The sequence below is a fragment of the Nerophis lumbriciformis genome, linkage group LG31 (assembly GCF_033978685.3).
Source record: "Nerophis lumbriciformis linkage group LG31, RoL_Nlum_v2.1, whole genome shotgun sequence".
Classification (NCBI taxonomy): domain Eukaryota; kingdom Metazoa; phylum Chordata; class Actinopteri; order Syngnathiformes; family Syngnathidae; genus Nerophis; species Nerophis lumbriciformis.
Window position 1 is genome coordinate 9787501 of NC_084578.2, and position 18338 is coordinate 9805838.

At 40.2% G+C, this 18338-nt stretch overlaps 1 protein-coding gene across 1 annotated transcript in view; it reads right to left on the reverse strand.

Annotated features, from left to right (window-relative positions):
• The window catches only part of LOC133574147 (neuropilin-2-like), a 335141-nt gene that overhangs the window by 292408 nt on the left and 24395 nt on the right, over nucleotides 1-18338 (reverse strand). The window contains exon 2 of the mRNA XM_061926222.1: nucleotides 417-597. Coding sequence (XP_061782206.1) covers nucleotides 417-597 — 181 coding nt within the window. The remainder of the gene's footprint in view (nucleotides 1-416; nucleotides 598-18338) is intronic.

Here is an 18338-nt window from a genome sequence, read left to right on the forward strand (position 1 = left end):
GACACGTTTCTGCATTTCTCTCAGCGACACGGTGATATCAGCACACAGCCAAAAACTGACGACAGACAGCGCATCCTCCCCTGACTGGATTAATTTGTTCAAAGTGTGAAAAGCACCCTGGAACTGTAAATGTGCGGTAATTAGGCTTTGATATTGAGAGATGAGGGACTGTGGGAGGTCCCAAAGTGATTATTATGGGGTGTCTGAAGCCAGAGGAACAGGAGGAGAGTAGGCTGACCAAACTCAGCCAAACTTGTTGGCAAAAATGAAATAAATTCACTGCATGTGTTGTGATTAATTATCTTCATCACAATGTGTCAGGTTGACTTCCCAGCAGTGACCAAGGCAACGCCGCGGACTTCTCCCTGCATGCATGCTGGGAAAATACATGGAAATCTAATTTTCATCGCCCTTACCGGCAGTCTAGTTTCTCAATCTCGAAGTGTGGGTTGAAGTTGAGCACGATGCGTTGAGACTGTTCCGGCGCTGTGATTATCCAGCGACAGTTCTGATGGGGCGGATACTCCAGTGGGTATCCGGGGGTGGTGATGTAGCCTGCATTAGTGGCGTCCAGATAGCCACCACACAGCTCGGACCCTGTGTGAGGAAAGACAGGGAAGGCATTATTAGTACATACTTGCCAACCCTCCCGGATTTTCCGGGAGACTCCCGAAACTCAGCGCCTCTCCCGAAAACCTCCCGGGACAAATTTTCTCCCGAAAATCTCCCAAAATTCAGGCGGAGCTGGAGGCCACGCCCCCTCCAGCTCCATGCGGACCTGAGTGACATGTTGACAGCCTGTTCTCACGTCCGCTTTCCCACCATATAAACAGCTAATGATCGAGGGCGAGTTCTTGGTTTCTTATGTGGGTTTATTGTTAGGCAGTTTCATTAATGTCCTCCCAGCGCGGTAACAACACACAACAACAGCAGTCAAGTTTTCGTCCCCCGTAAAGCAGTTCGTCTGCCGTAAACAGCAATGTTGTGACACTTTTAAACAGGACAATACTGCCATCTACTGTACATGCATATGTGACCCACCCATAATGTGTCACATTTTTGTGTTGATTTATTTATTTTATTTTGTGGTTTGAATTCGTTTTTGGAGCTGTCATTCCACATTTATCAGTATTCACATTGGTCAGTAGGGGGCAGTAGGGCGTTTCTTCCCTATTGAATGCTATCACCTGCAGACCGGAAGTGGCTTGTCATTCTGATGAGCGCGACCAGTCTGTGAACAATTGAAACGTCATGTGTGCTTTTTTCTCCTGTATAACAGGTTAGTTTTGGTAAATCAACTCACTGAATAATATCCATGTGATCTTTATAAGTTTAAATACACATTCTGATGGTGGAGCCTAACTCTAAAGTGTTTGTGAGTTGTAGTTTGTATTTGTGAATGAATCCAGTGCACAGCTGCAGTAATCAATACAAAAAGGCGACGTGAGTGCGCAATGTTTATATAGGAACTTCTGATCCTAATTCAGACTCCCAAATTAGAGCTCCCGTTTTCGATTGATTTTATAATGTATGTTTGTATAATGTGTGTGTTCTGAAATAGTGACAGAGAATAGAACAAGGATGGACAATTCAACCCTTAACTCAACAATGAGTAGATGAGTGTTATGTGTGTGTATGTGTAAATAAATGAACACTGAAATTCAAGTATTTCTTTTATTTATTTATATATATATATATATATATATATATATATATATATAAATATATATATATATATATATATATGTATAGACATATATAAATATATGTATACACACATATATATATATATATATATATATATATATATATATATATATATATATATATATATATATGTAATAAAAAAAAAATATATATAACTAGAATTAACTGAAAGTCAAGTATTTCTTATATATATATATATCTTAACCACGCCCCCCGCCCCACCCCCGACCACGCCCCCCACCCCCCACCCCCCACCTCCCGAAATCGGAGGTCTCAAGGTTGGCAAGTATGTTAGTACGTTAAGAAAAGTCTGGTATAGGGCTGTCAAAGTTAACGCGTCAACTATAAATTCCATTAACTGTACTAGTTTTGTACTAATCCTGACTTCATTTTGACCCTAGATCCATTCTGTAGTTGGAAAATGTAAATGCATTCAAGTTAGTTTAAAAAATAAAAAATACAAATTTTATTTCAGGCAATGACACAGAAAAAGTACAAGGTAGACAACATATAATATTACGCAAATAATATTATTGCGCAAAGACGAATATACAGTATGTAAACATTGCGATCCAATTCTGCCTGAAAGGGAGTGCGAAAAAGATAGTTCAAGAAGAAAAATGCACATAAAAAAGGGGGGGGGGGGGGGGGGATCGATTGCCGTGAGTAGGGCTGGGCGACATGGATGAAAAAGTATATCTCGATATATTTTTACTTAAACCTGTATTTTTCGGTGAAAGTATACATATAAAGATATTCATTTTTGAGCGATATTCAGTGAAATTGAAGTGAATGACAACTGTACTGTAAACAGTCAGAGGCACTTTTATTAACCCAGTTAATCAAGATGGGTATTTTTTAGAGATGTCTGATAATGGCTTTTTTGCCGATATCCGATATTGTCCAACTCTTAATTACCGATTCCGATATCAACCAATACCGATATATACAGTCGTGGAATTAACACATTATTATGCCTAATGTTGTTGTGATGCCCCGCTGGATGCATTAAACAATGTAACAAGGTTTTCCAAAATAAATCAACTCAAGTTATGGAAAAAAAAATGCCAACATGGCACTGCCATATTTATTATTGAAGTCACAAAGTGCATTATTTTTTTTTTACATGCCTCAAAACAGCAGCTTGGAATTTGGGACATGCTCTCCCTGAGAGAGCATGAGGAGGTTGAGGTGGGCGGAGTTTAGGGGGGCTAAGGGGTAGTGTTGCAAGGGGTTCTGGGTATTTGTTCTGTTGTGTTTAAGTTGTGTTACGGTGCGGATGTTCTCCCGAAATGTGTTTGTCATTCTTGTTTGGTGTGGGTTCACAGTGTGGCGCATATTTGTAACAGTGTTAAAGTTGTTTATACGGCCACACTCAGTGTGACCTGTGTGGCTGTTGACCAAGTATGCTTGCATTCACTTGTGTGTGTGAATAGCCGTAGATATTATGTGATTGGACCGGCACGCAAAGGCAGTGCCTTTAAGGTTTATTGGCGCTCTGTACTTCTCCCTACGTCCGTGTATCACTACATACAGCGGCGTTTTAAAAAGTCATACATTTTACTTTTTGAAACCGATAGCGATAATTTCCGATATTACATTTTAAAGCATCTATCGGCCGATAATATCGGCAGTCCGATATTATCGGACATTTCTAGTATTTTTAGTAGTACAGAATTACGTAACATAAATACAGAATCTACGTACAATAAATAACATAACTGTGCAAATAATACAAAATGTATCAAACTCAGATAAAAAAACAAACATTTGCAGGCAGGCACTTTGTGATTTCCCTTCTTGGTTCGATGACCCGCCCTATCTTGCCTCTGATTGGCCTGTCCCGAACCAATCGTGACTCATCATAGTAAACAACCCATGGATGTTCTTATATGTGCAAGCATGTCTTGGAAGGAGGAAGGAGAGGGGTTTAGTAGCCCATGTGGCATCGGCCCTTGAACACACCGTACATTCTCCGACGCTGCCACAGAAAGACATGTTTTATACCACTCTATTGTCTCATTTTGTCCACCAAACGTTTTGTACTGTGCGTGAATACACAAAAGGTGAGCTTTGTTAAAGTTATTGACTTGTGTGGCGTGCTAATTTGGTCAGTGGATGACTGCAAGCTAATCGATGCTAACATGCTATTTAGGCTAGCCGTATGTACATATTGCATCATTATGCCTCGTTTGTAGGTTTGTTTGTACATTGTGTGTAATTTTACAGTGGCCACAAATATGAAATAAACCTCTTAAATAAAACCTCTGCTTTGTTTCTATGAATACTTAGGCCTACTACGCTACTTTACTTTAAAGTTGGTCATTAGTATCCAAATCCATTGCTATTTTTTATAAAGGAAGACACATGCTGAATAATAAATGTCTGTATATGTTATATTATTCTTTTATTTTTCCATATTTAACATATTGTGTTGAAGTTTGAGGAAATGCGGTCCGCTCCCTGTATGATCAGTTTCAGACCTTGGTCCGCATTGCGGGCAGTAAGTCGGACCCGTTTCCAGTGAGGGTTGGACTCCGCCAAGGCTGCCCTTTGTCACCGATTCTGTTCATAACTTTCATGGACAGAATTTCTAGGCGCAGTCAAGGCGTTGAGGGTATCTGGTTTAGTGGCTGCAGGATTAGGTCTCTGCTTTTTGCAGATGATGTGGTCCTGATGGCTTCATCTGGCCAAGATCTTCAGCTCTCACTGGATTGGTTCCCAGCCGAGTGTGAAGCGACTGGGATGGGAATCAGCACCTCCAAGTCCGAGTCCATGGTTCTCGCCCGGGAAAGGGTGGAGTGCCATCTCCGGGTTGGGGAGGAGATCTTGCCCCAAGTGGAGGAGTTCAAGTACCTCGGCGTCTTATTCACAAGTGGGGGAAGAGTGGATCGTGAGATCGACAGGCGGATCAGTGCGGCGTCTTCAGTAATGCGGATGCTGTATCGATCCGTTGTGGTGAAGAAGGAGCTGAGCCGGATGGCAAAGCTCTCAATTTACCGGTCGATCTATGTTTCCATCCTCACCTATGGTCATGAGCTTTGGGTTATGACCGAAAAAGACAATATCACGGGTAGGGATGTCCCGATACGATATTTGGATCGGATCGGCTGCCGATATTTGCAAAAAATTGCGTATCGGCAAGGCATGGGAAAATGCCGATCCAGATCCAGTTTTAAAAAAAACTCCGGTCCGTGTTTTCCAACGCACCGATTTAAATAATACATTCCACTTTTCTGCTGCTCCGTAGTTTCCGTTCCGCATTTTCCAGCACACCTTCAACACATCCACAGGTCTGTGAATTCTCACGCAGTTGCTTTTAGCTGCTGGCATTACACGACAGGCTCTTCTCACTCTTTCCTGTGTCTCCCTCTCACAGACAGCAAGTGCACCTTCTTACACACGTCACATACTGTCACGTCATACGTCACATACTGTCACGTCATACGTCACATACGTATACGTCCTCCCCGAGCAGAGAGGTAGCAGCATGGCTAACGTTAGCTGTGATGCTAGCGCAGCCGTGCGAGCAACGCTCCCTCTAAGGTGCTCGCCTGTGCAATTGCGCACTGTTTAAGCGTCCTCTGCGCATAGCAAATCTATGCCACGCACAAAATCAAATAAAAAAATAAGCGCATAACAATTTTCGACACACGGACACGACAGAGAAAACAGTTTTCGTCATCATTGTTCAAATATTGTGACGTCTGTCGAGACGCTTATCTCCATTCGGTGCCACACGTCCACACCATCAAAATCCCGAGGCAAAAATTTCCACATCAACACCGTATGAAAAAATTAGTGATTTTTTTAGTTGTGATTTCCTTCTCTGCATGAAAGTAGCATATATTAATGCAGTATGAAGAAGAATGTTTTAATGTAGACATGCAAGCCTTGAAAGAAAATGTTGAAAATCAAGACTACATTTCCTGCAAATGGGTGCATTTCTACCCTATATTTTAACTTTAGATTTATTCTCATATCAAACTCTTTTGGCTGTCTTTTTGACACTTACATCCGGCGCCCCCCTCCACACCCTGGATTATAAATAATGTAAATAATTCAATGTGATTATCTTGTGTGATGACTGTATTATGATGATAGTATATATCTGATAGTATATATCTGTATCATGAATCAATTGAAGTGGACCCCGACTTAAACAAGTTGAAAAACTTATTGGGGTGTTACCATTTAGTGGTCAATTGTACGGAATATGTACTTCACTGTGCAACCTACTAATAAAAGTCTCAATCTATCAATCAAAACACATAGAATCATCATACTGCTGTGATTATATGCATCAAGTGTTCATTCAAGGCTAAGGCAAAATATCGAGATATATATTGTGTATCGCAATATGGCCTTAAAATATCGCAATATTAAAAAAAGGGAGCTGGACCAAGTTGCTGGGGAGAGGGAAGTCTGGGATTCCCTTTTTAGGCTGCTGCGACCCGACCTTGGATCAGCGGAAGAAGATGGATGGATGGATGGAATATCACTGTAATGTACATAACACACTTAATAGTTTATGTGTAGCATTAATATTGTGTACAGTATTTCTACCTAAAGGGTGGTATGTATTTGTGGTATGGGTGCAAATGCGATACGAGCGAGATAAGGGTAGTGTTTTCAGAGACAGGATGGATGACAAAGAAGCGAGTGTATATGTGGATGTGGTGTCAAAGGTCGACGCAACATCATGATGTACAAAGACCCCATTCAATCCCCCCCCGCTCCTACGCACACACACACTGAATGGAGCATCCAGATGCCACAATTACTATCACAGAGCAGATTCACTTGTCAGCAGTCGTACGTGTGTGTGTGTGTGTGTGTCATCTCCTACTGAATAGCTCTCATTCACAACGCCGTCACGGCTCAAATCATAACTCACATCAACGGGTGACAGCCAATGGCATAACACGCCTGTTACACACAACTCTACTGTGCCGTCTATTGTGCGGCATCAGGTTTGATGCGCTCTGCAGACCGCCGTCATTGACTGACAAGACGCTTGTTTCTGGTAAAAAACCTCAGTCGCCGTTTTCTCGCTCAGAGTTGAGATGTGTGGTTTTATGTTGGTCTTTGAACAGGAAGTAGAGTGATGTTCAGTCTTCCAGCAGTCCATAGCGGTTTTACTTGTAGCAAGCAACATTTGTCAGTTTTAAAATGCAACTAAAACTATTCGTACTTACTAAATTGTCCCATGTGTGATGTCTGTAGGAGTGTTTACTGAATATTTGTACGTGAATGCAATCAAGCTAGCGTTGTTGGCAAAAGAAAATATACTAACGTGTTTGAGTGTCTGTGTTAGTATTATTAACTTACAATGGCATTCTTTTTGTATTGTTTCAGTTTCACAAATTCCTCAGTAAATTCGCCAAAACGTCACCGTGGAGTTATTGAGTCTGTTTAGCTGATTGGAGACCAATCATCCGTAGCTAGTGGGTCCATGACTTCTGTTTTGTTTGATCAGCCGTTTTACTGCCGTCTTACAGACACTGTTTGGAAACAATTAAGGTATGTAAATAAATATTTACAAAAATAACTAATTTCACAACGTATACATCTGCGCCTTATACTGCTAATTAGAGATGTCCGATAAATGCTTTAAAATGTAATATCGGAAATTATTGGAATCGGTTTCAAAAAGTAAAATGTATGACTTTTTAAAACGCCGCTGTGTACACGGACGTAGGGAGAAGTACAGAGCGTCAATAAATCTTAAAGGCACTGCCTTTGCGTGCCGGCCCAGTCACACAATATCTACGGCTTTTCACACACACAAGTGAATGCCAACCATACTTGGTCAACAGCCATACAGGTCACACTGAGGGTGGCCGTATAAACAACTTTAACACTGTTACAAATATGCGCCACACTGTGAACCCACACCAAACAAGAATGACAAACACATTTCGGGAGAACATCCGCACCGTAACACAATATAAACACAACAGAACAAATACCCAGAAACCCTTGCAGCACTAACTCTTCCAGGACGCTACAATATACACCCGACGCTACCCCCTATACCCCCCACCCCACCCACCCCAACCCTGCCCACCTCAACCTCCTCATGCTCTCTCAGGGAGAGCATGTCCCAAATTCCAATCTGCTGTTTTGAGGCATGTTAAAAAAAAATAATGCACTTTGTGACTTCAATAATAAATATGGCAGTGCCATGTTGGCATTTTTTTCCATAAATTGAGTTGATTTATTTTGGAAAACCTTGTTACATTGTTTAATGCATCCAGCGGGGCATCACAACAAAATTAGGCATAATAATGTGTTAATTCCACGACTGTATGTATCGTTATTGGTTGATATCGGAATCGGTAATTAAGAGTTGGACAATATCGGAATATCGGCAAAAAAGCCATTATCGGACATCTCTACTGCTAATACATGGAAAACTATTTTTTTACTTCGAAATTTTAGTGGGTCCGGCTTATGTCAGTGCGCTCTGTAGTCCAGAATTTTTTTTTTTACAAATAGTGCAATGTATTTTGAGAAGTCCTTATCTTTTTAAAGCTGTTTAATATAGGATACACAGACATCAGCGTGGATCTGCGTTAACTTTATTTTTCAGTTGTTGTTGTTTTCGTTTTTTTCTCAGCAACAATGTGAATTTTTATTTAAAACTCCAGTTAAATTAAATGACAAAAACGTTGTTATGGTTTGAACAAATATCTGAGGAAAAAGGCCTTGGATTTTAAAGGTGCCCTATTATGCAAAATAAACTTTTCTTACCTATTGCTACCAGTTTTTGTGTATTTGGGATCTGCATAAATCCCGAAAATTTTAAATCAACCCATGGAGGCATGGCGGAGATATTAAAAAAAAAAATTGCGAGCAGTTTGCGGATTGTCCATATATGGTAAAAATTTACCTAAAGTGTTTTGCACGAGTCCGCCATTGTAGTCAATAAGCTCCTTTTTCTCAATCTTCTTCTTGTGGGGCAGACTTGCTCGTACATGCACATGCATCCTCCGCTGTTGCCATTTCTAATACAAAGCAATGTACAGTTCTAACTTTTATATGTCAGTAGTTTCGCTATGGCATACTTGCCAACCCTCCCGGATTTTCCGGGAAACTCCCGAAATTCAGCGCCTCTCCCGAAAACCTCCCGGGACAAATTGTCTCCCGAAAATCTCCCGAAATTCAGGCGGAGCTGGAGGCCACGCCCCCTCCAGCTCCATGCGGACCTGAGTGACGTGTTGACAGCCTGTTCTCACGTCCGCTTTCCCACCATATAAACAGCTAATGATGGAGGGCGAGTTCTTGGTTTCTTATGTGGGTTTATTGTTAGGCAGTTTCATTAACGTCCTCCCGGCGCGGTAACAACACACAACAACAGCAGTCAAGTTTTCGTCCCCCGTAAAGCAGTTTGTCTGCCGTAAACAGCAATGTTGTGACACTTTTAAACAGGACAATACTGCCATCTACTGTACATACATATGTGACCCACCCATAATGTGTCACATTTTTGTGTTGATTTATTTATTTTATTTTGTGGTTTGAATTCGTTTTTGGAGCTGTCATTTCACATTTATCAGTATTCACATTGGTCAATAGGGGGCAGTAGGGCGTTTCTTCCCAATTAAATGCTATCACCTGCAGACCGGAAGTGTCTTGTCATTCTGATGAGCGCGACCAGTCTGTGAACAATTGAAACGTCCTGTGTGCTTTTTCCTCCTGTATAACAGGTTAGTTTTGGTGAATCAACTCACTGAATAATATCCATGTGATCTTTATCAGTTTAAGTACACATTCTGATGGTGGAGCCTAACTCTAAAGTGTTTGTGAGTTGTAGTTTGTATTTGTGAATGAATCCAGTGCACAGCGGCAGTAATCAATACAAAAAGGCGACGTGAGTGTGCAATGTTTATATAGGAACTTCTGATCCTAATTCAGACTCCCAAATTAGAGCTCCCGTTTTCTTATTGATTTTATAATGTATATTTGTATAATGTGTGTGTTCTGAAATAGTGACAGAGAATAGAACTAGGATGGACAATTCAACCCTTAACTCAACAATGAGTAGATGAGTGTTATGTGTGTGTAAATGTGTAAATAAATGAACACTGAAATTCAAGTATTTATTTTTATATATATATATATATATATATATATATATATATATATATATATATATATATATATATATATATATATATATATATATGTATACATATATATATATATATATATATATATGTAATAAAAAAATATATATATAGCTAGAATTCACTGAAAGTCACCACGCCCCCAACCACGCCCCCCGCCCCACCCCCGACCACGCCCCCACCCCCCACCCCCCACCTCCCGAAATCGGAGGTCTCAAGGTTAGCAAGTATGCGCTATGGAAGCGCTAAAAACTACAACATAGGTGACGAGGAGAAGACGCTGTCAAAGTGGAGGCACGTAAATAAGAGAAGAGACGGTCGGGAAGCTTCTTGATAAACATAATCTATGCAACATTTCGACCAAAGAACCACCATTACATGTTATGTAAACCACAAGGAAGTGTTTTAAATGTTAAAAACATTTTTTTTTTTTAATCTCTAATATTGCTGAGTTGTGGTGTTTTATTTTTTGAGTGATGACTCAAACTACTCAGCGGAACACGGCATGTTTCCGAACTATTAATAGTAAGGCAAACACGAGCATATGCGCGCGTGACATTACCAGTCGGAGTCAGACACGTGTCGGGACCCTAAATAGAAGGTAAATAATCATGCGGCGTCTAATTCTGGCAAAAGTATACAAATATAGACGGGCTGCTGAGTTAAAAAAGAGGTCAGCATTCTAAGTGATTGAAATGTTGCCATCCAGATCTGCTGTCTACCAGTCAGATACACACCCATACCCATTTCAATCTCTCACGCTCCCCCCGTCTCACTTTTTAAGAGCCAGCCAGTCGCGCCTGCCACCGTGCTATCTGTTTCCAATCTCCCCCGGTGACATACGGCGAGGCAGGCATAGAATTACAAGGCCAGTGCAACCCCGCCGGCCTTATCTCCTCTCAGCACCACTTGGATTAGTGTTAAAACACCCAGAAAGCTCACAGGAAGCGGCAGCGGCGGCGGCGGCCAATCACTTATTCTCAGACCGCAGTCACCGTCCAAAAGTAATACCCTAATAATAACCTTATTGTGATCCTAATTTGGCTCCGAGCGTTTCAATGAATGGGAGCATTATCGTCGATGTGATAGTGCCATGTTTGATACGCCACTTGTGTTGGACGACCATCTCACCAGCCAACAACTCCAAACGAGAGTTGAATATGCAAGTGTCTTTTCATTGAACAATCATTTCATCTACCGTATTTTCCGGATTATAAGGCGCACTGCCGATGAATGGTCTATTTTCGATCTTTTTTCATATATAAGGCCATACTTGCCAACCTTGAGACCTCCGATTTCGGGAGGTGGGGGGAGGGGGGTGGGGGTGGGCGTGGTCGGGGTGGGACGGGGGCGTGGTTGGGGGCGTGGCTAAAAGGGAGGGGTATATTTACAGCTAGAATTCACCAAGTCAAGTATTTCATATATATATATATATATATATATATATATATATATATATATATATATATACAAGAAATACTTCAGTGAATTCTATATATATATATATATATATATATATATATATATATATATATATATATATATATATATACATATTTATTTTATTTTATATATATTTTATTATATATATATATATATATATATATATATATATATATATATACATATTTATTTTATTTTATATATATTTTATTATATATATATATATATATATATATATATACATATTTATTTTATTTTATATATATTTTATTATATATATATATATATATATATATATATATATATATATATATATATATATATATATATATATATATATATTTATGTGTCTATATATGTATATATATAAAAAATAAATACTTGAATTTCAGTGTTCATTTATTTACACATATACACACACATAACACTCATCTACTCATTGTTGAGTTAAGGGTTGAATTGTCCATCCTTGTTCTATTCTCTGTCACTATTTTTCGAACCATGCTTAACACCCTCTCTGATGCATTGCTGTGTGGCATGCACAAAAGTGCTTTCATCAAATGCACTAGATGGCAGTATTGTCCTGTTTAAGAGTGTCACAACATTGCTGTTTACGGCAGACGAACTGCTTTACGGTAGACGAAAACGTGACTGCTGTTGTTGTGTGTTGTTGCCGCCCTGGGAGGACGTAATGAAACTGCCTAACAATAAACCCACATAAGAAACCAAGAACTCGCCCTCCATCATTCTACAGTTATAACGTCATTGGGCAGGTACACTTTTTTATATTGTGGAGGACCTGAGTCCGCCTGAATTTCGGGAGATTTTCGGGAGAAAATTTGTCCCGGGAGGTTTTCAGGAGAGGCGCTGAATTTCGGGAGTCTCCCGGAAAATCCGGGAGGGTTGGCAAGTATGTATAAGGCGCACTGGATTATAGGGCGCATTAAAGGAGTCATATTATTATTTTTTTTTTCTAAATGTAAAACACTTCCTTGTGGTCTACATAACATGTAATGGTGGTTCTTTGGTCAAAATGTTGCATAGATTATGTTTTACGGATCATCTTCAAGCCGCTTTCGGACAGTCTCTTCCGGATGTGCCGTTTTGCGAGCGGTCTTATTTACGTGGCTCACCTTCGGCAGCGTCTTCTCCCCATCATCTTTGTTGTAGCGGTGTAGCGTGCAAGGACGGGAGTGGAAGAAGTGTCAAAAGATGGAGCTAACTGTTTAAATGACATTCAGACTTTACTTCAATCAATAACGGAAACAACAACAACACCGGCCGACCGGAACTCTCTAATAACTAAAGTTCCTTGGGTGAATAATGTAAACTCACTACACCGGTATGTTTTAGCGCTTTCATGGCGAGTTTACTGACAGATATAAGTAAGAACTTTACTCTACTTTATATTAAAAATGGCAACAGCAGAGGATGAATGTCCCATAACAAGAAGATAGGGAAAAAGAATAAGCTTATCGACTATGGCGTCGGCACAGACTACAAAGGCGGACGCGTGCAATTTTTCAGGATTTATGCAAATCACAAATACAGATCAGCAGGTACCAGAAGGTAAGAAAAGTTGCTTTTGCATAATATTGCGAAACAAAACGGCAGATAATATGTCTTACCTTATACACACACCATAATAATACTCCTATGTTGATGCACATCAAGCGGTGCGGCTTCGTATCTTACCAAAGTCGTACTAAAACATTTTGATAGATTTTTGAGCGCCGTGTGTAATGTTCTATATTTCAATGGAACATATAAAATGTTGGTTTTGTTTACTTGAGTCATATTGTAGTCTACACGTATCTCTTATGTTTGACTGCCATCTACTGGTCACACTTATCATTACACAATGTACCAAATAAAATTGCTTCGAGGTCGGTAAGCAAAACCAGAATGATTCCGTACATTAGGCGCACCGGGTTATAAGGCGCACTGTCGAGTTCTGAGGGGGAAAAAAAGGATTTTAAGTGCGCCTTATAGTCCGGAAAATACAGTATTTTCCTCTGACAAAAATAACATAATAGTGAATCAAAACAGAATGCACATCGACTAAAACCATGACAAAACTAACTGATATTTTAGTCAGCGAATAAATGTTGACAAATGAAACCCAATTATATTTAATTTCCTTTTTTTTTTTTTAAATAACCGTCTTTTGTTAGCATGCTTTTGTTAGCCTGCCAACATTTGAATCATATCATAATGCTAGCACGCTATCATTTTAGCTAACTTTGGACTTTTAAACCTACATAATCTTGAATATCATTACTCGGCGCAACCTTTCAAGTTTAACACCTGTCTTCTGTTAGCATGCTATCGTTAGCCTGCTATTTTCTTTTCTTCTATTCTACCATTTTAGCTCATTCATATGTTTTAACCTAAAAATCATGGATATCTTGTCACGGCGCATGCCTTCTGCTGCGAGCACGGCCGGCGCCTCTGGTCACTCTTCCCGCATCACGGCTTGGCTGGAAGCAATCTGTAATCAGCGCACCTGGGACTAACGAGGGCAGGCGGCATAAAGGCCAGCGGACCCGAAGATCCAGCGCCGGAAAGTAGTTCTCTGTATACATGCTTTCCCTGTCTCCCGTGATCGAGCCGTGTGCCTCGACTTCCTGTTGGATTCCGGATTGCCCCCCTTTGTTCCTCGACCCCTTGCTTGGACACGGACCTTTTGACGCCTCGCTATACCCCCTGACAACCTGCCTATCTCACGGACATTCGAGCCTGCCTTTCCCCTCCAGGACTTCCGCCTCTCGCTCAACACTCACGGTAACACACAACAGTTAATTTCACATATAGTTTCACACACAGACATATGTTTGGATTTTTGTCACACTTCATTCTTTAGTTTATATTAGTATGGTTTATTATATATATATATATATATATATATATATATATATATATATATATATATATATATATATATATATATATATATCCATCCATCCATCCTTTTTTCTACCGCTTTCGGGGGGGCGCTGGAGCCTATCTCAGCTACAATCGGGCGGAAGGCGGGGTACACCCTGGACAAGTCGCCACCTCATCGCAGGGCCAACACAGATAGACAGACAACATTCACACTCACATCCACACACTAGGGCCAATTTAGTGTTGCCAATCAACTTATCCCCAGGTGCATGTCTTTGGAAGTGGGAGGAAGCCAGAGTACCCGGAGGGAACCCACGCAGTCACGGGGAGAACATGCAAACTCCCGAGCCCGGGATTGAACCCAAGACTACTCAGGACCTTCGTATTGTGAGGCAGATGCACTAACCCCTCTCCCATCGTGCTGCCATATATATATATATATATATATATATATATATATATATATATATATATAATAAATCATAGAGCTGCTATGCCCCCTTGTGGTCTGTGCCGTCAACTCCCCCCATTACATAACATATCTTTACTTGGTGAAATCATTTAGGTATACTAACTGCTTCTTAGCATGCTAACATCGGAATATAATTATGCTAACATGCAAACATTTTAGATAATTTGCACTATTAACCTACAAAATCTTGAATTTTATTACTCGACGCCATCTTGCATGTATAATAACTGTCTTGTGTTAACATGATAACATTAGCCTGCTATTTTTTTTTTAATTCTACCATTTTAGCTCATTCATACGTTTAAACCTAAAAATGATTAATTTATTTTTAAGTCATTTACGTATACTAAATGCTTCTTTGTTAGCATGCTAATGTTAAAATATAATTTTCATCAGCCAAATTTACATTATTAAGTCAGTCACAACACAAATAACAAACAAATTCAAAACTTTTCGTGGGGATATTTGCGTTCTTACAAACTAGTACTGCTGATCAGTGAATCCTGATAAAGATTTTATTAAATCAATACTTTGCTGACCGTGTCAATCAAACCTGAGCATTGTGCATGCTTATCGAATGAAGCAGCCAATGCAAGCACAATGCACAAAGTTTCCAGAAGCAGATGCGATGCGTCGCTGATTTGCATTCCATACTGGAACGCGGTGACCTGCTGGCGTGCGAGAACGCTGAAGATGCTGAGTCGAGGAAAGAAAAAACTTGGGAGTTCATGTCAAGAATCATTAAACAGGTAAAAGTGACAGAACGATCCAGAGCGCAGAGAGAAACCGTCAAGAGTGCGAGACGGAAGAAGAGTATGGAAACACGATCGAAAGCAACCTTAGTCAACTAATTTAACGTCACTTTACAGGATGATAACAGCATGAGCCAACATGCTGGTGCATCATCAGATCAGTTCTTACTGTCTCCTCCGGTTTGTACCGCACACAAGACGTCAACGCTTGCCTCCCTTTCACCTCACACAATACAGCTCTTTAATCATCAACCACAACAGTGTGTGCGATCCTCTGGGACAGGGGTCGGCAACCCAAAATGTTGAAAGAGCCATACTGGACCAAAAATACAAAAACAAAATCCATCTGGAGCTGCCAAAAATTAAAAGCCTTATACGTATTTTTCGGATTATAAATCGCACCGGCCGAAAATGCATAATAAAGAAGGAAAAAAACATACATAAGTCGCACTAGAGCAGGGGTCGGCAACCCGCGGCTCTTTGATCACTCTGATGCGGCTCAGCAGCTTACTTGCTGAACCCCCCAATTTTCCCGTGAGACTTCCGGATTTCAGTGCCTCTCGCAGAAAACTCCCGGGATCAATATTCACCTATTTTCACCCTTACAGATATAATAAGGGCGTGCTATGACGGTACAACATTCGGCGCCCTCTACAATCTGTATTAACAGCGTGCCAGCCTAACAATTGTTGTACAATATACATCTTCTGCTGGCACACGTACGTGACAGCAAGGCATACTTGGTCAACAGCCACACAGGTTACACTGACGGTGACCATATAAAACAACTGTAACATTCTTACTAATAATGCGCCACACTTTGAACCAAAACCAAACAAGAATGACAAACACATTTCGGGAGAACATCTGCACCTTAACACAACATAAACACAACAGTAGCCCTAACTCTTCCGGGATACATTATACACCCCTGCTACCACCAAACCCCGCCCCTACCCCAAGCCTGCTCCCTCACACATCACCCCCCCCCCCCCCCCCCCCTTCTCTCTCTGTGCGACAGTTGAGGTGGGCGGGGTTTGGTAGCGGGGGTGTATAATGTATCCCGGAAGAGTTAGGGCTGCATGGGATTCTGGGTATTTGTCCTGTTGTGTTTATGTTGTGTTACGGTGCAGATGTTCTCCCGAAATGTGTTTGTCATTCTTGTTTGGTGTGGGTTCACAGTGTGTCGCATTATTAGTAATAGTGTTAAAGTTTTTTTATACCGCCACCGTCAGTGTAACCTGTGTGGCTGTTGAGTAAGTATGCCTTGCTGTCCCCTATGTGAGCAAGCGAAAGCCCCATACAACATGTGGCTGATCAGGCACGCTGTTTGTAGTGGGCAATAAATATGCTGTACCATCACGGCACGCATGACGCCGACAAGCGGTATTCGTATAAAACTTGCGTGCCGCACCAGCTTAAAAATTCCATATAAAGGCGTGGACAGCGTGTCTGAGACCCCTGGTTTATACATAGCACAAAGTTAAAAAAACCTTTGTATGCAGTGTTATTTCATTTAAAATTTCTAAAGTTTCTGTGGCTCCCATTGTTTTCTATAATTTGTGAAACTGGTCAAAATGGCTCTTTGACTGGTAAAGGTTGCCGACCCCTGTCTTAGGGAGAGTCCCGCCACCCGGCGGGGGAAACTAGAGTATAAGTCGCATTTTTGGGGGAAATTTATTTGAGAAAATCCAACACCAAGAATAGACATTTGAAAGGCAAGTTTCTCGCTTTCTGCTGCTCGATTGCCATTTTCTGCTGCATATTTCACTACTTCCAGCTTGTAACCTGCAGTATATGATTTACTTTTCGGTGCCATTTTTGTTCAGCCCTTCTCACTTTTTATAAGTTACCGCCAATGTTGAAATTATACATTTTCATTAGGTACGGAATAGGGGTGTAACGGTACACAAAAATGTCGGTACGGTACGTACCTCGGTTTAGAGGTCACGGTTCGGTTCATTTTCGGTACAGTAAGAAAACAACAAAATATACATTTTTGGGTTATTTATTTACCAAATTTGCAAAATCTTCCACCAAAAATATTTTTTCTTAGTTGAATATTTGATGTGAAGTAATGGGAACCTTGGATAGGTCAATAATTCATAATAACACTGATTTTGATTCAATATTATGTTTTGAGCAATGTCAGTTTGAAAGAAAAAAAAAACAGCTTTGTTTTATTAGTCAACATTGCAACTTTTTCTAAATTACATTTAACCATTAAGCTTTTTTATTTCACTTTTGTTACATTTTTGTTTATTTTAATAGTATTTTTAGAATGTGCCGTGGGCCTTTAAAACATTAGCTGTGGGCTGCAAATGGCCTCCGGGGCACACTATTGACACCCCTGCTATAGATAATAAAAAATTAAATGTGATAAATCTATGGATAAAAAGCAGAGCCTGGCGACGCATGCGCGTTTATCATAACTCTCTCTCTCTCTCTGTCTCTGCCCCTCCCTCACCAATGCTGCTGCACGCACAATTTGTTTTGTTTTTAACCCCTTCTTAACCCTGTTAGGTTTGGTTCATATGAAGCATGTTTAGTACAAACAGGGGGATTTCTAATTAGGGATGTCTGATAATGACTTTTTGCCGATATCCGATATTGTCCAACTCTTTTATTACCGATACCGATATCAACCGATACCGATATATACAGTATTAATAGTATTAACACATTATCATGCCTAATTTGGACAACCAGGTATGGTGAAGATAAGGTCCTTTTGAAAAAAAATTTAAAAAATAAAATAAGATAAATAAATTAAAAACATTTTCTTGAATAAAAAAGAAAGTAAAACTAAATAAAAACAGCTACATAGAAACTAGTAATTAATGAAAATGAGTAAAATTAACTGTTAAAGGTTAGTACCATGTGTGCTTACGGACTGTATCCCTTGCAGACTGTATTGACATATATTGATATATAATGTAGGAACCA